The sequence below is a fragment of the Mastigoproctus giganteus genome, chromosome 9, assembly GCF_048544385.1.
Source record: "Mastigoproctus giganteus isolate SK-2022 chromosome 9, ASM4854438v1, whole genome shotgun sequence".
NCBI lineage: Eukaryota > Metazoa > Arthropoda > Arachnida > Uropygi > Thelyphonidae > Mastigoproctus > Mastigoproctus giganteus.
Window position 1 is genome coordinate 97826569 of NC_143583.1, and position 24822 is coordinate 97851390.

Below are 24822 nucleotides of genomic sequence, written 5' to 3' on the forward strand. Positions count from 1 at the left end.
TGAATTACTGGCCCACTCTATTTCTCTGCACAATTGCTCATTATACTCATAAGATTCATTAGGCCTATAACACACACCTACTCATTTTTCCTATCCCAGTGTTTAAGTCATACCAAACAGACTCAACATTGCATTGTCCACCAACATCAATTGGATGAACTTTAGATTTTATGTGTTTCCTAACTAACAGCATAACCCCTCCACCCTTCCTGTCCTGTCTATCCTTTTGAGGAAAGACAGATGTAGGATAGATGTGCAGAAATTTTCCTTTAGCCAGCGGTTAGTTGGTTGGTGGAACAGACTTCCATCCCTTGTTGTGGAAGTTGATAGCCTAAATAAATTTAAGGCTCACATTGTACTCCCCAAATTCCAATTCTGTTTATGTCTGTGTGATCCCACATCTCTGATACCCCAACAATATCTGCCTTTGATATCTTGACTAGCACTGCACTTCAAGCTCATTGAATTTATTAACTATACTCCTAGCATTGGTATACATGCACCTGTTTCTACTCTTAGTTACCCTAACAAACAGGTTGTTTATTTTCTCTTTTTATTTTTTATATATTTACTTTTTGTTTCTATTTCTTGGGGTTTTTTTTCTTATTTTTATTTAGTTATTTTATTTTATTTATTTTAGCTAGTAAAATCCTCTGGCTTCCTTGCACTCAATGACTGATACTAATGTCAGTATTCTTGGCAGTAGAATGAGTATTTGTTTATTTATCTTGCATCTTGTTTTTAAAGGCATCTATATTACACTGCAATTGCTTTAATACATAATTTCAGAGCTAATACATACAAATTATTATTGAGAATTCTTATCATTACAGTAATAAAAGTAAAGACTAATTCTTGTTCAAGTGAAATAAGAATTATAAATAAAGGAAAAAATATTTTTGGAAATTAAAAATTTATCATTTATTAAAAGTTTAGCATAAAATGAAAAGTATAGTTTTTTTTTACTGGTCATAATACCTACTTTGGACAAATATCTGGAAGGTCTCCTTTTGCTTGACCCCTGTAAGGCATTTCAAAATCAGTACTAAATTTAAGTATCAACTGATGCAAATGATAAATTAATGATAAAATTAACTTGTTGTCCTAAATTATTTATTAAGGGAGATAAGTTTAGAAGTATGGGATTTAATGAATTTTTCTATATAAAGCCAATGAAATGTAGCAGATTTTCTTTAGCTACACTTAGAATCAGATATGTGTCTGTCACTCTGGCAAACATTTTATCAATAGGATGTTGTATAATGCATTTCCACCCAAAAAATTTAAAAAATGTGCATCAAAAAGTAACAGTGTTTAGAATAAGAACTCAGTTGTATCCCTTTCATTATGGACAACATCATTATTGAGAGTTAGCATTAGCATTAGTAGAGGCATTTGATGCAAGAAAGCAAGCTTATGCAGCATCAGCCAAAAAAAAAAAAAAAAAAAAAAAACAAATAAATAAATAAATAAAAAATAACCACTTCCACTTCACCCCTCTGTTCGTTCGAAATACCTGTCCAGCTGAGCCTTAAACTTATTTAGGCTATCAACTTCCACGACAAGGGATGGAAGTCTATTCCACCAACCAACCACCTGCTGGCTAAAGGCAAATTTCGTCACGTCTATCCTACATCTGTCTTTTCTCAATTTGAATTTATTCCCTCTCAGGTGATTATTCTGAGCAAGAGGAAGAATCCCATCAGCATTGAGCATGCTCAAACCATTCAAGGCTTTATACACCTCTATCAGCAGATCACCTGTTTACTAGTCTTCATGGTGCCTCCGTAGCCAGGTGGGTAGGAGCGGCAGTGTGTAGCACACGCTTCTTGATTAGACTGGGGTTCGAGTCCATGACCACCAAATACGAAGGATGCGGAAAGGTCAGGGAATGACCACCACATATCCCTCGGAGCAATATGCTTATGGCCTTAGTTGCTAATGCTCCTAAAAACCAAATAACAATAACTACTCTTCATGGACTAATGTTATTAGTGGAGTCACTCAGGTTTCAGTGCTGGGCCCATTGTTGCTTTCTGTATTTATTAATGATATTGATGAAGATATATCAGGTATATAACATCTAAGTTTGCAGATGATAAAAAAGGCTGGCAGGGTGGTTAATGAATGACAGTAATCAGGGTAAGCAACTGCAACAAGATCTATGTTGTATGTAAACACACTTGTGATTTAAAAGATAAATAAAATGGAATTAAAAACTGTTATCCATAAACGTCTCTTGATTTATTAATTTCACCTAAACAATCCATGCAACTCATAGTGATTGTATTTCAGTGACAAAATGTTGTAAGACTTATTTCTTACTGATTCCTGGCTTGCCAAGAGTGAGTTTATCAGGAATCAATTTCCTACCCCTAGAAGCAATAATGTCATAACACTTGTGATATCATGTCTTGATAAAACTTTACTTCTATAAAAGATTCTGGTTCAGGAGGGTAAGCAAAACTTTTTTTTGAGCAAGGGTATTAGATGGATCAATGAAACAGTCACACGTAGGTTTAAAAAAAATAAAAATAAATAAAAATAAAAAAATATATATATACACACACACATACACACACAGTCGGACCTCTCTTTAACGAACTTTCATATAGTGAAATTTTCTATGTAGCGAACATTTTTGATTTCCCCTTGGTCATTGAAAATAGTTCCTGTATAACAAAGAAAATTTCCATATAACATTGAAAATAGTTTCCGTATAATAAAGAAAATTTCCATATAACATTGAAAGGCGCCTCTGTAGCCAGGTGGGCAGGAGCAGCAGTGCGTAGCACATGCTTCTTGATTAGACCGGGGTTCGAGCCCGTGACCACCAAATATGGAGGATGCGGAAAGCTCAGGAATGACCACCGCATATCCCCGGAGCAATATGGCCTTAGTTGCTAATGCTCCTAAAAACCAAATAACAACAATAACAACAACATAACATTGAAAATAGTTTCCATATAACAAAGAAAATTTCCACATAAGAGTAATTTCGAGAGACCTGGATACATATCGTTTGCACCTCTGGTCTTTAGGCAATAGAGCTGATGCTGTAGAAAGCATGAATTAAGAGCTAAAAGGATTAAGAATTAATCGCTTTAGCTTTTAATAGCTAAAAGCTTTGATTCCACAAATTAAGAGGTAAAACATTTTGCAATTTAATGGTGCCTGTAAAATCTTGCAGTAAGAAACTGGCCAACCAAGGCGTGGGATAGGTCTTTGTCCAGCAGTGGGTCAGCAATGGCTAAAAAGAAGTAAAACCTATACAACTTATACAGTAATATGCCGAGAAGTCACGCTAGTCAGCTATGCACAGCCATTGTGCAAAGATTAAGGCATATTCCCAACATGGGCATTGGCTCTGGTCAACCTATTTTCTACCGTAAGCATCCTATTAGAGAATTAGGAGAGAGTGATTTTCCTTTATCTTGAAATTCATCTGTTGTTTCGAAGAAATGAGTTATCCACACTTTCACCTGTCTCTGGCCGACCGGGCTAGCCGGATAGGTAAAGTGCCTGCCTGGCAACTCAAAGGTCGCGGGTTCAAATCCCGCTTCGGACTTGGATCAAAGTACTGCAAAAACCTTGGGAGGTGCATTATGGCCACAGAAGCCGATGCGCCAACAACTACCAAAATAAAAAAAATAAATAAATAAAAAAAAACCTGTCTCTGTTTACATTGTAGCTACAAGTGGTCCCTAATTTCAGCTTAGTTTTAACTGCTCTGCAAGTAACCTTACAGTGTCTAAGAGGAAATCCTTGAGTGTAGTGTGAAAAAGTGAAAGTGCTTAATAGTGTAGATCGCGGCGTTAAAAAAAAAAAGAAAAAAAAAAGAGAAATTGCTTTAAAATTTGATTTCTGTGCCAGTAATGTGTCAACCATTCTGAAAAATTCTGCTTTGATTCTCAAACTGTTTGAGAAAACGGGACCCAGTCGGAAGCATGCAAAATTATGCCTTTGGGAAGATGTAAATAAAGCAGTTTTTAAGTGCATGAAGTTGATTTGAGACCAAAACATGTCGACATCAGGGCTATTAATAAAAGAAAAGGCTATGGAGTACGCATCTTTTCTGAGGCACAAAACATTCCAAGCCAGTTCTGGTTAGCTGGACAAATTTAAAGAGCCTCATGGCTTACTCGAAAAAGTTATTTCTGATGAAAGTGGAGTTGCAATCGAAGAAGACTATACCCATTGGAAAGAAACAGCTTTGAAAAAAATTATGGAGGACTAAGAGTCCAAAAACATATTCAACGTTGATGAAACACGTCTATTTTTTAAATGTTTGCTGAACAAGACACTGACTTTTAAAGGTGATAAATGTTTAGGTGGTAAAATAATAAGGAGAGAATTACACTCTTGGTTGCAAATATGGCTGGTAATGAAAAATTGATGCTTTTGGTAATAGGCAAAAGTAAACAACCCTGATGTTTCGAAGGAGTAAAGTCATTAGAGTTGGACTACAACTACAACAAAAACCTCGAATGACAAGCGAAATTTTTGAGCAGTGGATTTTAAATTTCAATAGAAAGGTGACGAAAGAAAACAGAAAAAAAAGAGTTGATTGTCGACAACTGCCCTTCCCACTTTCACTCAGTAATTTTGAAATTTACGAGTGTGAAGTTTGTTTTCTTCCTTTTGAATAATTCATCTTAACTGCAGCCAATGAACCAAAGCATTATCAAGAATTTGAAAATGTAATACCGAAGGCATATACTGAAAAAATTGTGGATTCTGTTAGAGATTTGTGATGTGCATGTTAGAGTTGGCAAAGGTGTGGATTCAAGATGTGATGGAAATGATTAAGAACTGTTTTGCAAAAGCAGGCTTTGCTAAAATGCAAATTAACAGAGATGAGAGGGATGAACTACTAGAAGACAGTGAGCAATCTTGGGAAGAGTTCCAAGCGAGGTTTGATCAGTGGAGAAATTGTTCTTGATGAATTTTTAGAAGTTGATAATGATGTCATAGTAGCTGAATATCCGAGTGACTTCAACATTTGAGCATATTTAAAGAACTAGTGAAAATATCGACGATGAGTTAGATGAAAATGGGGGCAATATTAAACCTTTCAAACAAATGTTGGCAGAATTTGAAACTTTGTGTCGAGGCCTTCAGTGGGAAGAAAATGTAATGGAAAATATATCTGAGTGCTTAAAGTTTAAACAAATGTGAACATTTTTATGAACAGTGTACAGTAGTATCCAGTGTACAACAAAAAATAACCAAATATTTTACGACACAATTCTTAAAAGTGTACTAATAAATTGTGGGCATCATGTAAATAGTCATTTCTTAATATGTACATATTAATAAATTGTTTTAAAATATTAGAAAATTTATTCATTCTCACTTCTTTCCCATCTGTTACTATATTTCTGAATTTACAGTATTTATTCACTGTTGAAAAGGTCATATTTCTTAATTACGAAATTTCTGTATAACGAATTTTTTCAAGGGAATGATCGATTTCGTTATATAGAGGTCCAACTGTATATATATATATATATATATATATATATATAAAATATATAATTATTTATTCTCTTACCTAGCCTAAACTTTATTATTGTCCTTGCAGCAATGCAGTGTTTATTTAGAAGAATTATTTAGACTAAACTAAACTAAAAATACAAGAAAGACTACGGACATTATTCCTTCTAAGTAGCTTCACTATCCAAATTGACTCATAACAGAATGACTACCCTGAGCAGCTGGCCATAATCTTGAAGAATAAAATATAAAATAGTGCTTCTTGGCAAATGTTGTATAATATTTGATGTTTACTATTCTTTGCATTGTAATCTGTTTTTTTATTTTATTTTATTTGATATAAACCCCCTCTGACCATGGCTATATTGTGTAGGTATGACAAACTGCATCAACTACCTTGTAACAATGTTCTTCATACCAATAAACTTACATTTATTTAATTCTGAATCTTGACACAAATTTTATATGTCACAATTTTGAGAGAAAAAAAATGCAACAACTGATTTTCATACTGTTAGAAATGCTTACTTAACATAGATCAAATGGAGCAATACATGGGAATACAAGAGGGGGTGATAGTTATGAGTCACCTGTTGTAAGAACCTGTTATAACGGGTTTGTGCATGTTTTTCACAAGTTTTCATCTATGCACATTTGAAGATGGCTGTATGTTTTATTATCCTTGTCCTTTTTCTTTGCATAAAGTGACTTTTTACAATCAGTGTGGAGAAATTACACCACTATGGCTGTGTGAATCTGCCAAACAATTTTTTGTCATTTGTTGACAGCTTACACTAAAATCACAATGTCAGGCTATAACAAAAGCAATTAAATATGCTATACTTTTGATGCCTCATGGGAGGGGGAAATGAAGACAGAAGTTGGGCACTGCATATATGCTGCATATTTTGCCTCCCAAACCTCACTGAAAAAGAAGAGTATGGTTTTTGTTGTTTCCATGGCATGACATGAACCAACCAGCCATAATGAAAGACTGCTATTTTGTCGCAATAATTTCTGCTTTTTTTGAGTAGCATAAAAATAAATAAATAAAATAATAAATAAAAATTATAAATCCAGTTGCTTCAGCAGTGAAGCTAGTCATGCAAGAAAGTCTTCTTACCTGTTGTACTAAGACTAAATGGATGGAAAGAACTTCCCATTCATGATGAAGAGGATCCAGTGGAAGTTTCAAGTTACAAAACTGAAGAATGATGAATTCACTGATTCATATGAAGTTTAAATGCAATTTTATTGCATAGCAGAAACATACTTCAATTCTAACCCATTTCTGTTCATACCATAACGTTGGTATGAACAGAAACTTATGAGGGTATGCTCCAAATATTGTATGTAATCAAAGGGGTTGGCCACCCACAAAGTAGTAAGGCTTTTCTACATTTATAGGATGACTATTTTCTACACCAGCATGTTAGAGAGCCAATGAAAGAAAGCAATCCTTGACTTAATTATCAGCAGTCACTCTTCATGCATCAAGAATCTCCAAATAAAGGTGACAATGATCACAAGGTATTAATGCAGACTTAAAAATTGGTCAGATTGGATAGAGCTGATAAATACTATCAGAGGTAGTTACATATGACAGTAGTTACATATCAGAGGTATGTAACTACTGTCATTTTAACCACTTTATGAAAGGTGACTACAATAGTCTCGGACCAACTGATGATATTACCAAATGCAAATTCAAAATGAGAAGCATTCAAAGAAAGTAATCTAACATAAAAAGACTAGAAGCTAATAGTCTTTTTATACCTTCTAAGAAATACTGTTCAAGGTTTAGAGCTAAATGGATGTCAGAAGAACTTATGAGACTAGTGGGAGAGAAGAAAATTAAACAGGATGTACATATATATTATCAGGAGATAAAGAAAGTTACAACAGATATAAACTAATCTAGGATCAAGTCAAGAGGGGGATCAGGCAAGCTAAGTCAGATTATGAGAAATCTCTGGCAAATAAAAGTGCAAAGACTTCTACTTTAATTGTTGGCAGGCATTTAAAGTATGTAGAAAGAAAGGGATGAATCATATTTCTCTGCTAGATATGAATGGTATAACTGCTGATGATCCTGTTCAGGTCCCTAACAAACTGAATAGACAATTTGCATTTACATTGACATGTGAGGAACTTTTTAGGGATGGGGATGCTAAAGTATATCATGTTCTAACAGGGAACTAAACTGTTTTGTGATAACTGAGAGAAAAGTAGCAGAACAACTGTTGAAGCTAAAAGTAAATAAGGCACCTGGCATGGATGGGATCTATCAAATTATATTAAGGGAGATAGCAAAAGAGGTAAGCAAACTTTCGGCCATAATGTCTCCCCTATTCACAAAGAAGAGGGGGGGAGAAATAAAATGGTGAAATGAGTAATTAAGGATTAACAACAGACCTGTAAGCTTGACTTCTGTTCCAAGGCAAATAATGGAGTCACAGGTTAAAGAAGTAATCCAGGACCATCTAGACAGGAATGCAGTTGTACAGCAATCATAGCACAGAGTTGTTAGGGAGTGATCTTGTCTGACCAAATTGATTAACTACCGCAACACAGTAACAAAAAAACTGGATGCAAAAAATAATTTTGATATCATATACTTAAATTTCAGAAAAGCTTTTGATACTGTTGTACATGAAAGCCTTGTGCAAATTAAGCAGTCTGGCATTAGGGTCAAATTACTGCTGTATAAAAAGGGATAGTTGAGTGGCAGAAGAGAGAGTGGTTATCAGTGGGCACTGCTCTTCTTGGACTAACCAATAACCTTGAACAGCCAATAACATTGGTTATTGGTTGAATCCCCCAGGGTCCAGTACTAGGCCCATTGTTTTTCAATATTTATCACTGACACTAGTGAAGGCATATCAGGCTTAATGTCTAAGTTAGCAGATGATAAAAAGGCTGGAAGGGCAGTTAATGACAGTAATCAGGGCATGCTACTGCAACAAGACCTAGAAAAATTAGGCAGATGGTCCGAGAAGTGAAAATTGAATTTTAAAATTGACAAATTCAAAGCACTTCATATGGGTGGCAGTATCCCAGAATAGCATACCAGCTGCCATTTGACAGCAGGGCCATTTAACACCAACTGTGTATTACCATACTCAAGGTAGTGTAGAACAAAAAAGACCCGGGGTAATTGTGCAGTCAGTCATGTTCTCTGAGCAGTAAACATGGGCTTCTAGGACTGCTCATAGGGTTTTATCAATGATATACAGGAATTTTGCTTGCAGGAATAAGGAGGTGGTTATCCTGTTGTATAAGGCAATAATTAGGTCACATCTTTAACACTACATACAGGTCTGGAAGTCTCATTTTAGAAAGTATGTGGATCTGTTGGAATAAATGCAGAGAAGAGCAATGAGATTAGTGAAGAATAAAAGGGTACTCTGGTCAAGAAAGATTTTAGTTCTGCAAATTGCAGCATCTGGAAAGCAGGCACCTGCAAGGAGATCTGAATGAGGTGTTTAAGGCTATGAATGGATTGAGTAAGCTAAATGCTGATGACATCCTTACTCTTGCTCAGCAACACATACATGATGGGGCATAAATTTAAATTGAGGAAGGCCGTGTGTGTGTGTAAATTTTCTTTCAGCCATAGGGTGGTTGATTGTTGGAACAAACTTCTACTATCTGGCATTGAGCAAGTGGGCAGTTTGAATAAATTTGTGGAAGAATTAGACAAACTACTAGATGGAATGGACAGATGATGGAGGAGTATTTTATTTTCTTTTTTTTGGCTGATTCTGTATAAGTTTCCTTCCTTGCATCTTCATTACAAATACTAATAAGGAACATTGTTGGTAGTTAATGAACCTTTGTTTTACTGAAATTCAGCAAACTACTGCATAACAGCAGTTTCAAACAAAAACTAAACCCCATTCATTTTAGCTGAATGACAATCTTTTAAATTCTCAGCTCCTAGGTTTTGGGTAATAAATGGTTATGGTTGTTTATGGTTATGAACAAAACCATAAACAACTATTTAAAGAACTATTGTGTAGCTATAAAAAGTTAGTTTTAGTGTTAGTACTGGCAACATGAGACAAGGAAGCAAAGAACAGCACCAACTAAAAAAAAAAAAAAAAAACTCACTTCATTTCTCCATTCCATCTGATAATTTGTCCAAACCTTTAAATTTATTCAAACTACAACTTCTTCAACACTAGGCGGATGTCCATTCCAACAACTCATTGGCTGAATGCAAATTTCTGCACATCCGTTTTTCAAACACACATTTTCAAATTTAAATTCATGTCTGTTCCCCTTTGTGTGTCATCTAAAGAGTAAAGATTACATCAGAATTTAGTTTATTTATCTTTTCAAAGTCTTGTACACCCCAATTAGGTCACCATGCAGATGCCTAATTTCCCGAGACTGCAATTTACAGAATTCCTCTTTTCTTGTTAAGAATATTCTTTTATGCTCCCAACTAATCTTGTTGCTGTTCTCTGCATCCCCCTTTAGCAGATGTCCTACCTAAAATGAAGTTTCCAAACCTGAATTCAGTATACCAATTGTGGCCAAAGTGATGTCTTATATACAATAGCATAGTTACCTTTTTGTCCCTGCCAGAAAAAAATTCTGTATATTATCAAAAGCACCACCATTTTTACATTCTTTCAGGTTGAGGAATATCTTTTAAAATGCACTTTTTACATTAACACATGATTTTTTTTTCCAAATAAGTTGGTAATGAATAAAGTGAAATGTTCCACCAGAATATAAGTATAATGAAACCATACTATCACAGCAGATATTATAACTATAGTAGATGACTAGCTTTTATAAAAAAGAAAGGGAAACCATACATAGGAGAAATTTTATTGTATTGAATTTGTATCCACTTTTGTTTTTTTTTTTTTTTTTTTGGTAGTTGTTGGCGCATAGGCTTCTGTGGCCATAATGCACCTCCCAAGGTTTTTGTAGTACATTGATCCAAGCCCAAGGCGGGAATCGAACCCGCGACCTTTGGGTTGCCAGACAGGCACTTTACCCACCCGGCTAGCCCAGTCGGCATCCACTTTTGTATTTCTTGTCTTAATATTTCTACATAATATAAGAATATGACATTTTATTATGGAATAAAAGTTTATTCTCTTTTACATATTTATTTAAATATTTTAATTATTTCAAATTGCATAATAATTGTATGTATGTATTCATGCCCAGATGTTTTTGATAAAAATAAAAAGTTTCTGCTTATTACTTTCTATAAGTTTCTGCTTATCATGTTCATCATCAGCATGGTGGTTTTAATTCAAACAAACTTATTTTATACACTTAAAATAACCCAAGTTAATAAATTAAAATATTTTTTCAATATCTGAAGAAAAATTTTAATTTATTAACTTGGGTAATTTTCAACTTCTAAAATATAATGTTTTACATATTTTTTTAATAAAAATGACATATATAAAAGTAAGCATGAATTCTTTTTTAATAATAAAACACATTCTTTTGTAATTGTTTACACTTCCATCAATTAAAATTTTTGAATCACCACTGAATCTATAAATATCAAAATTACAACTGGAATCATCACTCTGTTAACAGAAACATCAGCAAAACAAGTAATTTATTCAAAAAAGTAAAATAAATATATGCTGAAAGTTGAATCTATAAGAAAGAAAGACAGAAGATATATCTGACAGTAAGTGCTACGAAGATTTTTAAAACCAAATCGTGTCCTTGTGCACATTACAACTTTAAAAAGTTATATTGTGTTATCTACAGTTATATTTTAGTTAATTATATGAATATAATTATGTTATATTAAAGTTATATTCTATTTCAGGGGTGGCCAACAAGTCGATCGTGGCTTTAATTCCAGTCAATCACGATGAATTTTAAATTTATATAAAAAATAGATTAGTCAGAATCTAAATGTTATTATTTTTATGTGCCCCACTGCATATGCTTATTACAAATCCGTTGAACCATGCGACTACTCTAATCCCACGCAGCCGCTAGGTTTGTTTATTTTGTTTTTAGGAGCATTAGCAACTAAGGCCATATTGCTCCGGGGATATGCGGTGGTCATTCCCTGACCTTTCCGCATCCTCTGTATTTGGTGGTCACGGGCTCAAACCCCGGTCTAATCAAGAAGCATGTGCTACGCACTGTTGCTCCTGCCCACCTGGCTACAGAGGAGGCTGCAGCCGCTAGGCTTGTCTAGCAAAAATTCACGTAGTTACACTGTGGAGTCCATAGTGTATGTGTCGAATTCTTATTTAGTTTACTTAATATTAATAACTGGACAGTACTTATACATTAATTTAATGCCCTTTGATTTAAAATGAATACTACAAAAAGAGTAAAACATATCATTTTCATCAAGAGTGGAAACTAGAATACTTTTTTGTAATGATAAAAGAAAAATGTTGTTGTTTGATTTGCAATGTTTCCATGCCTATACCCAAAAACGTAAATTTAGAAAGGCAATTCAATGCACTCCATGATAAATACCAATTGGATTTTCTGCCTAATAGTGACCTTAGAAAAAATAAATTAAAAGAACTTAAATCCAGATTATTCGCACAACAAAATTTCTTCATGACACCTAATTTACAATCTAAAGCAGCAACTGTAGCATCATTTAAAGCAAGTCAGCTCCTTGCAAAAAAATGCAAACCATTTTCTCATGGTCAATTCATCAAAGATGCATTTTTAGAAATAACAGATTCTCTTTTTGAAAATTTTAAGAACAAAAATGAAATTAAAAGTGCTCTTCAAGATCTGCAATTATCTTGAAATACTGTGATGCGATGCATCGAAAAAATGTGAGCAAACAATCACATTGCTAATTGTGTGTTCTTTTCTTTACAACTGGATGAATCTACGGACGTCAGTGATACAGTTCAATTGCTCGTGTTCATTTGTATTGTTTTCGATGATTCTGCCACTAGAGGAAGAACTGCTGGGTATGGTTTCATTAAAAGAAAGAACTAAAGGTCTTGATATATAGGGTGTTTCAAAAGTGATGGTCAATAATTTAAAGGTGAACTGTACAGACTACAATATGCAAAAAAAGTCTAGTAAACATGGGTCCTTAAGTGAATCATTTTTGAGATATTGCACATTTCTAGTTGGGATCCACCACTGATAAGGTGAACTGTACAGAGTTGGGATCCACCACTGACTTGTTTGTTTGTGTTAGGTTATGCTCATTCTCTCCCTTTCCCCTCTCTCAATGCTCTGAGACATAGAAGGCATACTAGTACTTGTCAAAGGATAGTCAACATGGAAAGAGGTTACAGCAACGAAGAGTATGCGGACATGCACTTCGTGTATGGTAAAGCCAACGGCAGTGCACTTGAGGCTGCAGGTTTGTACCAAGAAGCAGTTCCTCACCGAAGGCAGCCCAACAGGCACATATTCATCAAGGTACATCAATGCCTTAGAGAACATGGGCGCTTTGCACATGGAGTACAAGCAGGTAGGCCCAGAAGCATAACACCTGCTGTTGAGGAAAGGAAGTTAGAAAGAAACAGAACAAAATCCAGGAATTTCGATAAGGAGGATTGCTCTGCAAGAGCGTGTGAGTCATAGCAGTGTGTGGCATATTTTACATCGCCAATTACTGTACCCCTACCATATCCAGCGTGTACAAGGTCTCAGCAATACAGACTACCCTCTCAGACTGAACTTCTGCCAGTGGATGCAACAACAGTGTGTCCTGAACCCCCAATTTTTAAACAACATTTTGTTCACTGATGACGTTGGGTTGACTTGTGATGGTATTTTTAATTTTCATAACTGTCACGTTTGGTCCGACGAAAATTATAATGCAGTTCACGAGTCACGAACATCAGCAATGTTTCTTGTTGAATGTCTGGGCAGGACTACTAGGAGACCGTCTAATTGGACCACACTTTCTGTCAAACAGGCTAACAGGAGAGCTGTACCATCAGTTCCTGCAGAATGTTCTTCCAGACCTCCTTGATGACGATAATGTTCCACTTCAGCAATTCCAGAGCATGTGGTTTATGCATGATGGTGCACTGGCACATTTTTCTCGAGTTGTGATTCAGTATCTAACTAGAAGGTATGGTCAACAGTGGATAGGTAGAGATGGGCCTGTAACGTGGCCTTCCAGATCACCAGACTTAAATCCTAAGGATTTTTGTATCTGGGGTCATGTAAATAGCTTGGTGTACACTTCTGACATTAACACAGTTGAGGAATTGCAGCGTCAGGTTGAAGAAGCCTTTCAGCAAATCATAAATAACCCAGGAATGCCTGAGAGGATTCGCAACTCAATGCAGAGAAGACTACAAAGCCGCGTACAGATGCAAGGACAGCATTTTGAACACCTTTTGTAACATCCTGTAACATGTAACATTTGTAAAATCCTGTGGTATTGAAACCAAAAATTAAAAATGTATTATTTTATGTTTAATAAAACCACCCTTAGCAAAGGATTCACAGCTTTTTGCTAAACTAGTGCTCCCATAGTCAGTGGCTGATCTTAACAGAAAATGTGCATATCTCGAAAATGGTTCATTTGTGGCCCGATGTTCACTGGGACTTTTTTTGCTTATTTTAGTTTGTACTTTTCACCTTTAAATTATTGACCATCGTTTTTGAAACACCCTGTATTTAATGCATTCAAAAATTTTATTGAAAAAATTAAATTACCACTATTTAAGTTCGTATCAATAACAATGGATGGAGCTAAAGCAATGACTAGGCATTTTAATGGATTTATCACATTGTGCCAAAAGGATGATTATTTCCCAGAATTTTTGAGTTACCACTGTATCATCCACCAACAAGTGTTAGCCAGCAAAAGATTAAATACTAAAAGTGTATGGACATAGCTTTCAAAATCATGAAGTCTATCAGAGGACAGTCTCTTCAAAGGAGACTTTTCAAAATGCAACTCGATAAAAACGAACCAGATCTGATATTACACAAAGATGTGAGGTGGCTGAGTTGGAGTAAGTTTCTACAGAGATTTCAAAATCTGCTGAATGAAATTTGAAAATCTGTTGATCAAAGGGGAGATTCAGCAGCTACAAGATACGGAGTAGTTGTGTGATCTGGCTTTTTTGGCATTTTTTACCAGTAAATTAAGTGTGAATTTGGAAATACAAGGAAAAAATAAAAATGCGAGTGACATGATTAGTAGTATTTCTTCATATAAATTAAATAAATTTTTGGCAATGGCTAAGGATCTCAAAGAAGAGAAAATAAAAAAAACGATCATTTTGCAAATATGCAAAGGAGATCATTTGCAAAAATATCCTGTTTTTGAATTTAATAGTGAGAAATGTGTTTCTGAAATTGAGCACATTGTGAATGATTTTTAAACCAGATTCAGTGATTTTAAAACAATCGAAGACATTGTTCAATATATTTCTTATCCATTTAATGTCGACTTAGATATGAAGCAAATTGCAGGGGAAAAAAAAAAAAAAAAAAAAAAATGCTGTGATTTTTCACGCAGAGAAAATATTACTTGAAAATGAAATTATTACATTGCAAAATGATATTATTATTATTAGCCATATGGTGCAAGGAAGCCTGAGGCTTATGCTGCACCAGCCAAAAAAAATTCCTGAGTTACCCTGAGAGAGAGATAGAGTCAGAGGTAGAAAGGAATCACCAAGAAAGAGAAGAATGATGATATCCAGCTCAGGACCCTGAGTGTGCCAAGCCCATACTCACCAGATGTGAGCACCTCTTCCTAAAAGCCAGATCATCAGAAAAAGACTTTTAAAAATATGTTTGCAGAGAAAAGTACCCAAATATAAAAAAAAAAATGCAGTGAACTTTTAAATTCCTATTTTGATTCCACATATCTATGTGAATTGGCCTTTTCATATTTGAAACAACAAAGACGAAGACTCACTCTAGTCTTACGGACTTGCATACAGAAGATTCTTTACAGTTGCCTTATCACAGTATATCCCCAATTTTGAAAGCATGGCAGATAACACGAAGACACAAACTTCACATAAATTAAATATTTAAATACGTATGAATTTAAAATAAGAATTCTGAATTGTATTTAATTTTAAAATTTATAAACAACATTTTTCAATAAGTGTTGATTAACTTTTTTAACCATATGCAATGAAATTCTTGAGTGGTATAGATTGCGGCACATTTTGAAGAAAAAAAGTAGATTAAGTAGAAAAAGAAAAAAAGTAAAAAAGTAGAAAAAAGTAGATCACAAATTAAGTTGGCCACCAGTGTTCTATTTTATAAAACTTTAATAAATTTAATTTAATTTAATTTTTTTTTACATTTGCACTTTAAAAAACTGCTAAAAGTAGAAATCACAAGGCTTACCATGTTATATCTTGTAAGTTGGAAAGAATCATGTTTAAATCCATTATGAACTCCTTATATGCGACTGTGGTAATTACAATACCTTGAGGCACAACAAACTGCAAAAATAAACTTAATAAAATTATATACCTTTTTTTTTAAAATTAAGAAACATTATGTTCTAATTATTTTTCTCTACTTGAAAATAAATTTTATTTTTATTAGAAAAGAAAGCTTTTACTATGTTATTTATGTACATAAATATCATAGGAAAATTCAAAACCTTTTTTTAACCAAATTTCATACTAATCATTATGTTATGGGTAAAAGGGATCTCAAATTTGACTTATTTTTTAAAATTATATAGTTAACACATTTTATTAACTGTGTGTATATTACTATTATAATGTGGGCTCTATGAAACAGCAATTATTTGGTGTCACTGTTTTTGGTTTTACAGCACATCAATATCTTAGGCCATATTGCACCAGTGTAATATAATATCATATTATACAGGCTAATTCTCATATTATGGGAACTGAAAAAAATAAAATAATAAAATAAATAAATAAGAATAATTCATGAAGAGAAAGCCCTAATCCTGCTGCATGAGAATGCCTAAGTACAGCCCTGATTCAAGAGGCCTTTTTAAGAATCCCTTTGTTCCTGCTCCCTTGTATATAATACAACTAGTCTCTTTGGAATAGTGTATTTCACAAGTGGTGAAATGCTAAATGAAAGGTGACTAACTTTTTCCTGCAGTGTACCACATATATGTTGGAAATGCATTACATGCCACTCAGGGACAGTTCCAGAAGTCACTGGAGTCAATAATCTTCTCCTCCCACAGATCTGTACCTGGCACTGCTAAATGTTTTTTGCTAATTATACAAAGGAATTTATGCTAAGTGCTTGTAATAAAAAAAATTAATTTTATATTCATAAGATAAATTTAATATAGGCTAAAAAATGTTTGTCCTCATGGAATCGATGTCGTGAGAAATCCATTAGCACCCCCTACTTATCTAGTATTAAATTAATGCTAAAGGATTCAGCATGATGTGAACCTTATTTACTATCATGCTGAATAAGGTAGAAACTCAGGTCATAATTTCTGACAATAAAAGTGGAATTTAAACTATATGGCAGTGCTTTCCCAAACTTTTTTGATGCTGACACATTATGCACATGCCAAAAATAATCTGACACCCCATCCTTTATGTCCCTTATCTTTTAAGTTGATTATAAATGCAACAGTATGCAACTTCCTTTATTTTGAGCCAAAAACACATAAACAAAGCTTATCCAAGGCTACTTGAAATAGGTCAATTATTAGCTTTTAAAGATAAAGAACATGTCCAGGTCTTCCAGTCTCCAAGTATGAAGTATGTAAAGATATATTCGTAAATGTTTAATGTGTTAAAATTGCATTTGGATCAATTAATTACATTAATATATGTCATAAAAGACAATCAGAGTGAAGTAAATTCTGACACGATGACAAAATTTGGCATAATTTCTTACGTAGCTTCATTTTGGATTTATCAAATTAGTTGTATAGCTTTTTATGTTTTTTTTTTTTTCACATTGAGGTGGGGGGATGCCATTAAAAGGAGCTCTGCAGCCCACACATGCATAACACAAGTGGCATGCATGACATGGATTGGTCATCCCTGCACTATATGGTCACAGAGGATGGCTGTTGCAACCTGTGTCAGAAAAATAAGATGGTTTCAACAATTCTAGTGAAGTGGAACACACTATAAGAAGTTTCTCTCTAATGAAGGTGTGAAAGGGTTTGAATATTTTTTAGAGGCTTCAAGCATAGTATGGAAAACCTTGTCTTTCATTGTGTTCAATGTCTGAATGGTGAAAATCAATGAAGGAGGGTTGTGCATAAAGCTAAGCCTGCAAATGCAATCATGCTATGACAATTGCACAGGTTTATCAATTCATATGTGGTTAACATAAGAATAAGAATGAGCGAGTTAGCTGGAACTTAACAACATTGTTAGCAGTGTCACTAATCCATAACAACTTAGGATTTTTAAGGACAGTGTACAATTCGTATGGATATAAAATACATTTATCAGAATGAAAAAATAGGCAACACAAGTTCACATTTTATTAGTCTGATTAAATGTGAGTCATTTACTCTGAAAAACAAAGTTTTATATGGAATGGTAATACACATCACCTCTACCAAAAAAATTCAAGATTGTGGCCTCAGCAAACATGGTGATGGCCACCATATTTTGGGATGCCAAACATATTTTTCATGTTAATTTCCCAGAACAAGGCAATGCAATTAATGCTATTTATTACTGTTGCCTCCTAAAAAATTTTCCAAAACTATCTGAAATGTAAGAAGTGACCAAGTCTTCTTACATTTGAGAAGGGGGAGGTTGATTTGTTGGTTTCCTCTATACTACTTTGACCAGAATAAAATTGTTTTTGCAGGCAAAGGTATGTGGTTTCACACACTGAGTTATTCCATGTTACTGGAATAACTCAATAGGGGAACCTTATACATCTACCCAAAATCAGCACTAACTGCAATCCACAAGTAATATGCCTTTATAAAGTTTTTCCAGTCTCTGATGAAAATCACAGAACTTTCTCAGGAAGTAACAAGTGGCAAAGCCATTATACCAAATGTACCTAAAATTTCACTGAAAGAAAGGTTTAAGTTACTTCTGGGAGGTTGCAATCAAGATATAAATGTTTATCCAAATTATGATCTTTACACACAATTTTCCATCATATTATGGCCATAGTTGCCAATATGCCCAACAAACCCACAACATCATTCATATCCACAGCAAAAAAGCACATTGTAAAAAGTTTCTCTTTCTCTCTCTCTCTCTCTCTCTCTCTAATGAAGGTGTGAAAACGCCTGAAATTTTTTAGAGGCTTCAAGCACAGTACAAGGAACCTTCAATGTTCAAATAGTGAAAATCAAGGAGGGTCATGAATACACAGAGAATGAAGAACATAAAGCAAGGCCAACAACTGCAATCATTGCCAAAACAATCACAAGGTGATGGCTGCCATGTTTTGGGATGCCAAATATGTTACTCATATTGAATTCCCAGAACAAAAGCAATACAGTTAATGCTGATTATTACTGTTGCCACCTAAAAAATTCTCTGAAACCAGCTCAGTATAAGAAATAACAATCTTCTGCACAAAGGTTAATCTGCACACATTAATTGATAACCTGCATATTAATTGCAAATACATAATACACAACAAATGAATACCATTTGGATCAATATATGCCTCTGAATAAAAATGGTATAATGTGGCAGCTGTTTCATAAAGGTAAAAAGAGATAATAATTGCTACCAGTAGCAATTATCAACTGAGGGATTAGTGATGGACCTACTTATATTTCTGGTATTCTTAAATAACAAAAACAGTGCAATGTTGAAGTCTGATGTTTATGGCCAATTTCAGGCAGTACTCCTTCAAGATAACATGAAGAACTTCAGAAATAGCCATATAAGGGGCAGATATCTTTAATGCTGCAAAATACAAACCTTTATAGGCAGCAAGGAGGGGCTTCAGTGTTGTTGATGATTTATCAAACAAATGATTATAGAAATAGGGATGTTATAGTTCCACTGTATAAGATAATTTTGAGACTACACTTGGAATATTGTCCAGGTGCAGAGACCACACCTACAAAAAACTGAGCTTTATGAAAAGGTGTCCAAAATGGGCAAATTAGTTAGCAAGGTTAGCAAAATTAAACCCATATAAGGACAGATTTTGACATGTGGGTTACAGAGCATGGTAATTAAGTACTATAGAGGTATTTGATTGAACATTACAAAAGCTGTGAGAGGAAATAATAAAATATATGAAAATTAAATTTTCATGGTATTAAATGATACTAGAACTAGGGGTATAAATTCAAACTGAGGGGGAAGAGTTATATATAAGCTGGACAGTAAGAAATTTTCCTTTAGCTAGCATGTCATTAATCATTGAAATAAGTTGCTTCCAAAGTTGAAGCCAACAGTTCGAGGAAATTCAAAAGCTAGTAAGGTTGGTGCCCATTAGCTACAAGAGAAACATGCTCATGTGTCAAATACTAATACTGATCTCTAATATGTCGATATAAGAACCAGTCATCAGTCAATCCAGAAATACACTGCTACTGGACAAGTGATCTACATACATGTTTAGGCTCTCTCTCTAAAATTAAAATTTCACACTAAATCTCGCATATATATAGTCATTACATATGGCCATCACAGTCATTTTTCCTATAGCATGCTCCCAATATCATTGTTTTAATGATGCTAATGTCACACAAGAACAACTATATTAACTTTACAGTTATTATGTCTTCTTGAGTCTGCATGTTTTGAATTAAAAGTATAACTCTTTTATCCCTCCTGTCATGTCTGGTTTTCCTGTATGCATTGTACATAACATATACTTCTGCATCCCTCATATCAGCATAACATCACATTTCTGATATTGCTATATCAGAGTTGGGCTGATTTAAATAGTACTTCCCAATCAGTAAATTTATTCTATTCATATACAGAAAAAATAATAGACTGCCTAGTAATATATAATAGATAATATATTTTACCATTATAATAGATAGCTTTATAACTTTAATGCATTCTATGTAATCTGCTTGGGCTCACTTTTCTTTTCAATTTGATTGTATCACTTTGTGTCACTAAAGAAACAAAAAATCGTATTGATGCATGGCAGAATAAACAACTATGCTCAATATATAAAGAACATTGAAGGTAAAATTAACAAGAGAAATAATGGGAATTGGCTGAAAAATGAAAAAGGAAACAGAAGGGCTCATATTTTCAGGACAAGAAAAAGCACTACAAACAAATATCATGAAGTTGAGAATTGTAAATATTACAAATGACAGTAAATGCAAATTAAGCAAAGAATTGATTGTAAGAAACCATTGATTGTAATATTAGTTCATACAATAAGATTGCAAAAATTGACTACAAAAAAAATCATGACAAAGCTGCTGCTGCTTCTTGATATACCTGTGCACCATGCTACTAAAAGAATATTTAAGGTCCATAGGTAGAGGTGCTACCTGGCCTGTTCTTGGTCAATACAGGATAAGATAACATATAAGAGCTATAATAAAATAAAATTAAAGAAAAATAAAGTATTTATAAAAATAAAGAACAGTAAAATTAATTTTTAAAAAATAATTAAAATCCAGATAAGTTCAAACTGAGACATGACAGTTTCCTTGAATTGTATTTTCTTGACAAGCTGGTATGATCTCATGCTAGTTGATGGGGGGTTTTTTTTGGGGGGGGGATTTTATTCAGATTGAGGATGTGGTGTCTATACTTTTTTGTGATCTACAAATTTACACAGGTCAGCATCTAGAATTGAACTAGTGTGAGTTTTTGATAAGGAAGGAAGGAAGTGATCGATTAATTGTAATCCAGAAGGAAGAGCAAGAAACTAAAGATTGAAGTCAAGGACTGGTTAGAGGATCCTCCAGCATGTGAAGTCCCAGCTGTTGAGTGCTGAGATTCCCCTGACCATCATTTTAATAGCAAACACAGTCTTTATTCATACTTTAATTCAGTGCTTTGGCCATTGAGTATTGTGTACTGCTGTGGTTGGCGATAACATTTCCAGATCACCCACTTCAGAAGCCAGTATCTAGCAGTATGACTGGTTTGATTGTTGTGCTTACAGCTGAACCCCACACCTCCACAGAGCTCACCCTCAAATATAAATGCAACCTATGAGAGGATTGTCATACACAAGAGCCCACGCATTGACACTATTGTACCATCCCCAGGAGCTAGACAAAATACCATCCTAGAGCAAGAAAAATGGAATGTGACAAACTAGGACCGAACTAGGCCAATACTTGACCATGACTGCAGCAATTGGCTGTCACCAAGCCATTAGGCGACCCAAGGCTGAACATCTGGCTCAACCTGCTTTTACTCATTTCCCTGGCAGGGGGGGAGGTGACATTTTGCTGTCTCCTCCCCTCCTTTTTTTTTTTTTTTTTTTTTGGTAGTTGTTGGTCATCGGCTTCTGTGGCCATAATGCACCTCCCAAGGTTTTGCAGTACTTTGATCCAAGCCCGAGGCGGGATTCAAACCCGTGACCTTTGGGTTGCCAGGTAGGCACTTTACCCACCTGGTTAGCCAGGTCAGTGCCTCCCCTCCTGCCACCAGCCACTTTTCCTTCTGGTGGGGCATGCCTATTCCCCACTGCCTCATGGGAGTCTTCTTCTATTCAACCCCTTTCTTTTGTTTTCCTACCCCCCCAGTCTTCTGCCTCCCCTCTCAACACTTTCTCCTTACATAGTGTATTGCCCCACGAGTCTAAATTTAAATAACATCAAAATTCCTGTCCGACCTTTTACACTCTTAGAATTTATCATTTTAGCGTACAACTCTGTCTGGCATTTCTAATAACTACTTACTAAAAAAAAAAAAAAAACCCCAACCACGATCATTTTATCTTTATTTCATTTTATTTAGGTCCTAGCCACCGAAATCTCAGGAAAATAGGTGGTGAGACCTGCCAGAGTAATATATTAACAACTGGTACACCTGACTAGCCTCCCCATGGTGAAGTATGGAAATGCTGGGTCCCACTAGGGGCCCGGCAGCTAATAAGTCAGACGAACAATGGGCACAGCATACTACATAACACATGATCCACACACTTTTAAATCTCTGGCTTTGACAGTATACTGTCCTTGATACAACGAACATATGCAGAGATGGGAGAAGTCCCTGGTGCCATTAGACCCGAAAATACTTCATACCTCAAAAGAGCTATGCGAGAGTGTCGGGTGTGTTTAGTGTCAAATGGCACCAAGGGTTCCCCTCCATCTCCACGTGGTATACATTGTGGGTGTGAAACAGAACACTGTCAATGCAGGAGGTTTAAAAGTGTATGGATTTTGTATATGTGTAGTGCCGTGTACTGTTATTCCTCTGGTCATTTAACCATTGGGCCCCTAATGGGACCCAATGTTGTCCACACTCTGCCCCGTGGAGGCAGACCAGGTACACCAGTATTATAGTTATTTACTCTGGCAGGTCCTGCCACCTAATTTCCTGAGATTTCAATGGCAAGGACCTAAAAAAAAAAGGGAAGGGAGAAGAAATAGGGTTAGCCGAGGAAATTAAAAATTGTGTTAATTAAATTTTTGAGTGTGGGGTACAATTACTAGGGGTTGGTTTGAATGCTAGTTATGAAAATTTTTAAGAGAGAGCAGGGGGGAGACTGAAGGCTGGGAGGAAACACAGAAATATGGGTCAGTAGACAAGGCGACCCCAAGCCCCATGGGACAGGCCCATGCCCCACCAGAGGGAAGGAAGGATCAGTGAGGGAAGGAGACAAAGAGACCATCAGCTCCCCCTGCAAGGAGGAAAGAGGAAGAAAGGACCATGCAAGGGAGCATGATTCTGAGAGCCAAGATGGCCTTGAACAGCTTGTTTGTTTGTTTGTTTGTTATTTGGAGCATTAGCAACTAAGGCCATATTGCTCTGGGAATATGCGGTGGTCATTCCCTGACCTTTCCGCATCCTCCATATTTGATGGTCACGGGCTCGAACCTCGGTCTAATCAAGAAGCATGTGCTACGCACTGCTGCTCCTGCCCACCTGGCTACGGAGGCGCCGCCTTGAACAGCAAAGCTGTGACTAGTCTTCTTAACAGTTCCCGTTTGGTGAGTCCAGTCCACTCTAAGAAATGTCACTTGTGAGAATGGTGTCCCATCTTCCAGTTTGTTCTAGTTATGGTCTGAGTCTGGTTGCACTTGGGATGCATGTCCCATCCAATTGTCACTTAAAATGTAGAGGGTCCAGAGTAACCGAAAAAAATTTAACACCAACACTGTAAAATTTGCACAACGTAACACCCAGAGAGCTGCCACAGTCACGGCACAACTTAGAAAAGAGGTGGAGGAGGAAAACCTGGACCTCCTTATTCAGGAGCCTTACACACACCAGAAAGAAGTGAAAGGATACCCACTAACCTACAAGGTAGTGCAGGTGGATGGTGATACCCTCTGGGTGGCTGTTGTCTGAAACACGGATTTCACTGTCACCAAAATCTCTGATCTCTGCACCAGCTGAGCAGCATGCACCCACGTTACCACACAACTGGGAGAGTTCTATGCAATCTCACTCTACAGCAGACGAGGAGATGACATCATCCCAGTCATCAGATACCTGGAAAACATCCTCATAACTCCCAAATGCCAGATCATCATGGGTGCTGACATGAATTGTAGGTCGCTGACCTGGCACATTGAAACACCAGACCGGCATGGCACTAATAATGGTCAATGCCTAGAAGATTTCCTTTCCAACAGCAGTCTCATGATCCTCAATAGACAAACTAATCTACCAACCTACTCAAGCACTCTGTGGGAGGTGACGATTGATGTGAGCCTAGCAAGCCGCTCAATTGCAGGACACCTTTCTTCCTGGACGGTAAAAGGCGATTGGACAACATCTGATCACAGGTGCTCACCTTTCAATTGCATCACTCTCTCAATGTCCAACCAACAGCAAGAGAGACACTTCACAGATTTGCGGTCGACAAAGCTGACTGGAACCTCTTCCGGGAAACCCTGAATAGGACAGCCCAGAACTTTAACCCCTCAGACCTCAGTCCTGGCCAACACCAACGTGCGATCATTAAAATAATTACAGATGCTGTAAATGCTGTTATCAAGAGGAGAAAACAGACTCTCGGAACGGTCCCCTGGTGGTCCCCACAGCTCCAAGCACTAGAGCATGAAGTCAACCTGCCGAAAATGCTACGAGCAGCTCATCGCGCTCATGGCCAGAGATAGAGGCCCTGAAGCAACTCTACACGGAAAAAAAGAAACGAATACACAGCTCAAATCAAAACCAGAAAGAAACTTTCCTGGAAATACCTGGTCTCAACAATCAGAAACACCAACTGCTGGGGGGGGGGGTCTACACAAAATAGCCACCAACAAAAGGTGGAAATTCGTAGCAACATTGGACG

The 24822-nt window shown here is 35.8% G+C and overlaps 1 protein-coding gene across 1 annotated transcript in view; it reads right to left on the bottom strand.

Annotated features, from left to right (window-relative positions):
* Window positions 1-24822, bottom strand: part of LOC150080578 (uncharacterized) — a 192123-nt gene that overhangs the window by 126707 nt on the left and 40594 nt on the right. The window contains exon 6 of the mRNA XM_090380744.1: window positions 15814-15911. Within this exon, the coding sequence (XP_090236870.1) occupies window positions 15814-15911 (98 nt within the window). The remainder of the gene's footprint in view (window positions 1-15813; window positions 15912-24822) is intronic.